Source organism: Sceloporus undulatus, unplaced genomic scaffold (genome assembly GCF_019175285.1).
Source record: "Sceloporus undulatus isolate JIND9_A2432 ecotype Alabama unplaced genomic scaffold, SceUnd_v1.1 scaffold_575, whole genome shotgun sequence".
Taxonomy (NCBI): domain Eukaryota; kingdom Metazoa; phylum Chordata; class Lepidosauria; order Squamata; family Phrynosomatidae; genus Sceloporus; species Sceloporus undulatus.
In genome coordinates this window covers 1-7,873 of record NW_024803495.1, presented here as the reverse complement: position 1 = coordinate 7,873, position 7,873 = coordinate 1, and the positions used below count along the sequence as shown (strand labels likewise).

General features: G+C 42.4%; 1 protein-coding gene across 2 annotated transcripts; it reads right to left on the bottom strand.

Annotated features, from left to right (window-relative positions):
• Positions 1–6: 6 nt before the first annotated feature.
• Positions 7–7,843, bottom strand: LOC121917759 (gastrula zinc finger protein XlCGF57.1-like). 2 transcript variants are annotated; one of them, XM_042443879.1, is made up of 7 exons: positions 7,228–7,843; positions 6,003–6,120; positions 5,423–5,502; positions 5,097–5,217; positions 4,374–4,508; positions 657–2,119; positions 7–401 (listed from the first exon to the last, which is right to left on the bottom strand). In XM_042443879.1, exons 1-6 carry the CDS (start codon positions 7,690–7,692, stop codon positions 768–770), a joined length of 2,271 nt encoding a protein of 756 aa, XP_042299813.1. In that variant the 5' UTR covers positions 7,693–7,843; the 3' UTR covers positions 7–401; positions 657–767. The 2 variants fall into 2 exon arrangements, with proteins under 2 accessions (XP_042299813.1, XP_042299814.1); XM_042443880.1 differs by having other exon boundaries at positions 7,645–7,842.
• Between the last annotated feature and the right edge of the window lie 30 nt (positions 7,844–7,873).

The window sequence follows — 7,873 nt, the reverse complement described above, 5'->3', positions numbered from 1 at the left end:
CAATGACTGTTGCCCAGTTACTACTGCAACTTGGATCTCAAGAGAAGGATCTCTTTTTGTCTTGCTAATAGAACTTAAAATTTTCTTCTGGAAAATTCACATGGCCAGAAAAGGGGGCAGCCTGCATGAATGCCCCTCCAACAACACCTGAACTGAGAACAGCAACATCGTGACAAAATACAGGTTTGTCACTAACATCATCATACTTTTTTAAAATCCTGTATGATTTTTAGCATCTTTGCCTGATGAAAAAGCCAGCGGAGCTTCGAAAGCTTCCAACATGTATTTTGTGCATTTTGGTTAGCCAATAAAAGTATCGCCGTTTTGTGAATTTTGGCTGTTATTGTTCATTAACTGGTAAAGAACAACTTGAAACCTTCTTCTGTCCTCTGTATAAAGTACAGTGGTACCCCAGGTTACGAAATTAATTCGTTCCGCCGCCGCTTTCGTAACCCGAAATACTTCGCAAGCCGAAAAACCCATAGGCGCTAATGGGGAAAAGCCGCGATTTCGTGTGAAATAGCGCCGAAAAGCACCAAATTTTTTTCGTAACCCGAAAAAACCTTTGTAACCCGGAACAGTTTTTTTAAATGGATTTTTTTCGTAACCCGGAAATTTCGTAAGGCGGCGCATTCGTATCCCGGGGTACCACTGTATTTTCAGTTACTTTTTATTTGATATTTTATCAAAATAAGTCATCTTATGCTTTAGGAGAGGAAGTTTTAAATTCCCATAGTTCTTTAAAAATTGTAAAGAAATATTATTGTCTATGATAAAAGTTCAGGCCCTAGCTGGGTTGTCTGAGGGAAAACAAGGGCACTTTTCTTACTACAGCTCTTTCTACACTCTGAGCACTTCAATGCTCGCTCCCCCGGATGAGTCGCCTGCCGAGAAGAGAGACGGATTTTCTGGCAGAAACTCTTCCCACACTCCAAACATGTCGATATTTTTTCCCTTGCGTGAGATGCTTGATGACGAGCGAGGTCTGGCTTCCGAAGGAAACTCTTCCCACACTCCAAGCATGTAAATGGCTTCTCTCCTGTGTGAGTTATTTGATGACGAATCACACTTTGCCTCCAACTGAAACTTTTCCCACACTCCAAGCATTTATATGGTTTTTCTGCAGCGTGAACAGCTTGGTGAGCAGTGAGTCTTGTCCTCCGAAAGAAACTCTTTCCGCATTCAAGGCATTTAAATGGTTTTTCCCCTGTGTGCGTTGCTTGGTGAAGAAGTAGGGTTGTCTTCAGACTGAAACTACGTCCACACTCTAAGCATTTAAATGGTTTCTCTCCTGTGTGGATTCTTTGATGTTCTGTGAGGTGGGTCTTACGTCGGAAGCGCTTTCCACATTCCAAGCAGTGGAATGGCTTTTCCCCCGTGTGAGTTGCTTGATGATCAGTTAGGCTTCTCTTCTCCGTGAAAGTGCTTCCACACTCCAAACATTTAAATGGTTTCTGCCCTGTGTGAATTGTTTGATGAGAGGCAAGGTGTTCCCTCCGACGGAAGCTCTTGCCACACTCCAAGCATTTGAATGGTTTCTCCGTTGAGTGAGTTATTTGATGAGAAGTGAGGTGTTCCTTCCGAATGAAAGTCTTTCCACACTCCAAGCACTTGAATGGCTTGTCCCCAGTGTGGATTGCCTGATGATAATTAAGATGTTTCTTCTGACAGAAGCTCTTTCCACACTCCAAGCATTTAAATGGCTTCTCCCCAGTATGAATTGCTTGATGAGAAATAAGGTATTCTTTCCGACTAAAACTCTTCCCACATTTCAGACACTGAAATGGCTTCTCTCCTGTGTGAGTCGCTTGGTGATAGGTGAGATGTATCTTCTGATTGAAGCTCTTTCCACACTGCAAGCACTTAAATGGTTTCTCTCCAGTGTGAATTGCTTGATGACAAGTGAGGCTTCTCTTCCGACTGAAACTTTTCCCACACTCCAAACATGTAAAGAGTTTCTCTCCTGTGTGAAATGCTCGATGACAAGCGATACTTATCTTCTGGCTGAAAGATTTTCCACACTCCAAGCACTTAAATGGTTTCTCCCTAGTATAAGTTGCTTGATGGCCAGAGAGACATGTCTCCTGACTCTTTCCATATTCCAAGTATTTAGATAGTTCTTGATGACAAGGAAAATGTACATATTTAAAAAAACATGAATAGGTTATGTTAGATTAAGGTTCTAATTAAATAGTTTACAATTACACAAAAAGAAATGTTTGGTTAAGACAGGGTTTCAGTATGACCTCTTTTTAACTATTAGCTGACTATTAACTGTGGCAAACTTTGTTTTGAGATTGCACCAAAAATTATACCAAGATGCAAATACCGGAATAAATAATGTCTAAACTGGAAGTGGGAAAAGTATAGCTGTTTGTTCAACCCAACAACTTCTGGACTCACTTGCACAGTTGGCCCTCCATATCCATTACCCACAGATTCGACTATCCACTGCTTGGTAATATTAAAAAATACATAAAGGCAAGCTCTGATTTTCCCATTTGGACACCATTTTACTATGTCATTGTATATAATGGAACTTGAGCATCCACAGATTTTGGAATCTTGGTATTTTGACTAGCAAATGAAGGACAAAAGCCCTCACCAACTCACTTTTTTAAAAGGTTATGACATGGACCCTTTGCACAATTTAATAATTTTTAAGCCTTGTGTTATTAATGAGGAAGTGGTCATTCCCAGTTTTAGTTTCCCCCCAATTTCTAGAATACATTTTTAAAAGTCCATGCAATACCTGCCAAAGTTGTGTTCTCTTGCTCTAAACACTGACAAATAGCGTGACACTTTGGTAGTAATGATAAAGTCACATTTTAAAATTACACCAAAAAGCTTAATTGCTGTGAAATCAGTTTAGACACTACAGTATAACTATTCTTTAAAAACATAAGGACATGTGTCTACCATTTGTAGACCATTGTAGACAGAGAGGCACATCGCTCCATCCCACCACTTTCACAGGTACATCTGGTGGAAACATGGACCGGGGTCTTCTCAGTGGCTGCCCTGGGATATGGAACTCGCTTCCGAAAGAATTTAGACTGCCTCTCTCCCTACTTTCCTTTTGCAAACAAGCAAAGACTTTTCTTTTCCAATAAGAGTTAGAAGAGTGATGATATGAGACCCATCTTACACTATCCCTGCTAGATATTGCTAATTGTTGTGTTGGTGTGTGTGTTTTACTGATATACATCTCAACCCGCTCTATTTAATGATAATATGTAACATGTTACATTTTAATACATAACTGTTTTAACTTTTCAAATTGTTTAATTCGTCTTTAAATTTTATATTTATACCTTGTAATGGTTTTGTACTGTTTTTAAATAGTATTGTTCTAAATTTGCCATTCGCCACCTTGGGTCCCTATATTGAGAGAAAGGTAGGATACAAGTTAAATAAATAAATAAATACCTGGTTTTAATTTTTTCTGATTGTTTAACTGTATTTTAACTTTTGAATTTTGTGGATTTTTAACCTTAGAGTTTATCGCATGGGCCCTAAAATGAGCCCATTTAGGTACAACAGAATGGGATGGGGCTAGGAACCCCATTTTATTGCACATTGGAATGTTGCTGTGCCGCCAGGCATTCCAATCACATCCTCCCTCCATTCCAGAGGGCGCGATTTCTGAGAACTGTTCTAAAGCCTAGCAGCAGCAGCGGTGTTCCGGTGTGCAGTAAAATGGAGTCCCTAGCCCCATTCTGTTCCATTTTAGGGCCCATGCGATAAACTTCAATGTTTTCTCATTGTTGTAAGCCAGATTGAGTCCCAATCTGGGAAACAGGCAGGATAGAAACAAATATTTGTTGCTGTTGTTATTGTGTGCTTTCAAGTCATTTCCAACATATGGTGACCATAAATATACATTTAAATTTTTTTACAGTTGTCTCTTTTTTCTTTTGTAACTCCATAGTCTCCATTCAAATGCTCCTTTTTCTGGTCTCTGTGCCTCATTGTGGTTATTTGAGTGGCCACCCTTACATAAATAGTTTGTGCGCCTGTGCAGAGCCACAAATGGAATGGGATGTTCTAGAGTTGAATAGCTTTCAGTGGGCACTCTGTCTCATTCCCCAACATAGCTCTTCCCTGCTTTCATGCTGGGCTAGGGGAGAGGTTCCTGCCAAAAGCTACTTAGTTCTGGAACATTCTGCTTGTGGATCAATGCTTTGGTATTCTGGGAATTGTAGTTTAGTGAAACATTTCACCGTTGTCAGAGAGCTCTGATGCCCCAAAAAGCTACAGTTCCCAGGATTCCATAACATTGAGCCTTGGCAGTTAAAGTGGTGTCAAACCTGATTATTTCTATAGTGTGGATGCAACCTTAATCACAATCTGTGACTCTTTGACCAATTTACCTGATGTTTCTTGACCATTTTCCATTTCTCTCCCTGTCCAGAAAGTGACGAGTCTGTCTTCCATCTCTGTACATCTGGCTCCCTCCACCAATGGCCTGGCTGGTTCTTCTTTTACATGCTTCCAACTATCAGCTCCTGAAAAGGACAGAAATAATTGGTCAGAGCTCAACAGAGAAAGGGATGCTGAAATCAGTGTTAACCTGGTTGGTTAAATGTCACAGAATCATAGAGCTGGAAGGATCCCACAGAGGCCATCAAATCCAACTCCCCATCTGTCCTCTGCAGGATCTTCAGCTACAGCATTCCCAGTAGGCAGCTGTCTAGCCTCTTTTTCCATATAAAGGAGCCCTTGTGGCGCAGTGGTTAAATGCCTGTGCTTCAGCCACTCACTCACAAACCATAAGACTGCGAGTTCAACACCAACCAGGGCTCAAACTCGACTCAGTCTTGCATCCTTCCAAGGTCACTAAAATCAATACCCAGCTTGTTGGGGGCAAATAGCTTACATTGTAAACTACTTAGATACTGCTTAGGTGGTATGAAGTGGCATATAAATGAATCTGCTATTGCTATATAAACCTTGAAAACTTTGGGAAAACATATACAAAGCCTGGTGATTTTCTTGTTTGTCCTACTTAAAAAAATAATTGCATTATGCTACTAAGTCATATTATGAATAACCTAATAAAATTTAAAAGGAAGGAAGGAAAGAAAGAGCCTTACCCAAAGAAGACACAGTCCCCAAATTCTCTTCCATGACTTCCTGATGCAAGGTCCTTTGGTCCGGATCCAGTAGGGCCCACTCCTCCTCCGTGAAATACACTGCCACCTCTTTGAAGACTGCCTAGACAGAGAACATTACCGTTGAACAGGAAATGCTGACCCCATCAGTAAATGGGTTACTTATGGTTGCTTATCTAGATTTAAATCTAAACAGACTTTGATGTGGGCCTCTTGGATGGAAAGAGAGGGAAAGGGCCAAGTTTTGTCAGGGCCATGGACACATTTCAGGGGACACAGGGAGCGCACCAAGGGATCCTTGCACCTACCTGATCCAGTGTCATCTCAGCTAGGCTGAGGACTTCAAAATGAAGAGGTGAGCTGGTATATATTGGTTCTGTAACGTCTCCTGTAAGAAACGGAAAAGGAAAAAGGTGAAATGTCATTGGCCATTTTCTCTGTTTCTGGTTCAGTTTTTCTATACTCTTTCAAATGCAGAGGAAAAAACATATGCATCCAAACTATAGGAAACAGCAGAAGATTTGAGGTAACTAAGGTCGGCTGGTGTAGCAAAAATCTTAGGCTGCATCTGCACTTCAGAAATAATGCCATTTGATACCACTTTAATTGCCATGGCTTATGGGTTCTGTAGTTTTGTGAGCTTATTTCTAATGGGACACCAGCATATGCTGGATTTCCCTCATGTGGCGAGGTCCAGAACCAATCTCCCGCATAAGAGAAGGGCCCACTGTATATGGGACACCATTTTACTGAGTGTGTGTTCTGTGCCTTCAAGTCATTTCCCACTTATGGCGACCCTAAGGCAAACCTATTATAAGTGTTTTCTTCGCATTGTCTTCCCCTGAGGCTGAGAGAGTGTGACTTGCCCAAGTGCTCCTAGATCCTTACCTAAAGAGGCTGACATTTCATCATTGTCCTGCAGGATCCACTCAGGCTGCAACATACAGCTGGATGGAGAAGGAGACATTTCCAAGGCGGTGACCTCGTCTGCAAACAAGTCTGCCATCTGAATGTCAAAGAAGCAAAGAGAAAAATTACCAAATATATTTTTAATGGGAGAGAACATACTGTGGGTGGAGAATCTGATGTTTATTTAAATGCTGGTACTGCAGCCACAATGTTGTAAATTCGATCCCAGGGCTCCAAGGTTGACTCAGCCTTCCATACTTTTGTAGGTGGGTATAAGGAATACCCAGCTTGTTGGGGGCAATTGGCTAACAGATTGTAAACCAATGTGAAGTCAAAGGCTTTCATGGCCAGCATCTATAGTTTTTTGTGGGTTTTTCAGGCTATGTGGCCATGTTCTGGAAGAATTTACCCCTGACGTTTTGCCTGCATCTGTGGCTGCCACTGTCAGAGGGTGGTGGCATGGAAGTGTATGGAGTATATATACTTTTTTCTTTTTTTTAATTTTTATTTTTATAACAGAAAATAAAACAGTAAACATATACATGACATATAACAATATACAAAAGACAAAACAAAATCACATCACACCACACATTGACAAAACCCTCTGAATAAACATAAAATCTCTTCCTCTCAATATCTCTTGATTCCCATATCCCTCCCCCCTACCTAATTAATTCAGCATTTTCTTCTTAGTTCAGCAAGTTTCTTTTCTTTTTGCATTACCTTCTCTTGGCCTTCTAAAATTACCCCTATGGGTTTATACCTTCTTGGCCCCATCTTCTCTAACTGTTTTCTCTCTTCTTCCCTTTCCTCTTGCTTGCTTCTTTCCCCTTCAATTTTACATCTACTACCTACTCTTACTTTCTTTCACTTTCCAAATTCCTTTATCCTCAACTTCCACTTCTAAACCTGATTATTTTCTTCAAAATAAATGTCCCTGGCTCAGTGGTGTCCCCATGCCTGGTGTCACCCAGTGCAGGATGGGCTGTCAGTGGTGGTGAAGGAGGCCAATAGGGTGTGCTCGGCCCTCTTCTTAGCTGTGGTGGTGGGCATCCCCTCATGAGACCACCAACACTGCAGCAAAGTCAGGAGGGTGCAGGGAGAGGTCCCAACCACGTGTCACCAATCTTCTGGGATGTCACCCAGCATATTCTGCACCCCCTACACCTCCCTAGTGACGCCACTGATCTGGCTCTCTTACCTGCTGCTCTTCCTGCCTCCTCTCCTCTGCCTGGCTCAAGAGGAAACCTTCAGCCAGCGCCACTGCCTGGGAACTGTTCTCTGCCCCACATTCCCTGACCCAACTCTCCATCTCTGGGGGCAGGATACTCAGGAACTGCTCCAGGATCACCAAGTCCAGCATCTCTGCTTTAGTGTGTCTTTCTGGTTTCAGCCACTGGCGGCAAAGAGTGTGGAGGCGGCTGCAAAGCTCCCGGGGTCCCTGGGCCTCCTGGTATTGGAAATGCCTGAAGCGCTGGCCCTTTGCCTCTGGACAGAGGGCATCCCCCACCAAGTTCTTCTCCCAAAGTCTCCTTTCCCAGCACTGCTCTCCATTGCCAGCCTGAAAAAGAGGAGGGTTGTCTCTGAACTCAGGGCCACAGAAATCTTGCGTTCCCACCTGCAATCTGTTCTTCCAGGCAAGCTCCAATAGGGCCAAAAGTGCCATCTCCCTCCTGGTAGGATTCTCCCTCAACGTGAAAAGTGGGGCGAGGGGATCATTGCCCTGCAAAGAAAGCAAGAAGACTGGTGAATGGCTCCCTGCAAAGACGTTTGGGCCATAGAGAGATGTTTTACCATGAAGTATTTTAAAGAATGTGCTCTGTGGGTGTATCTTAATGGTTTTATAG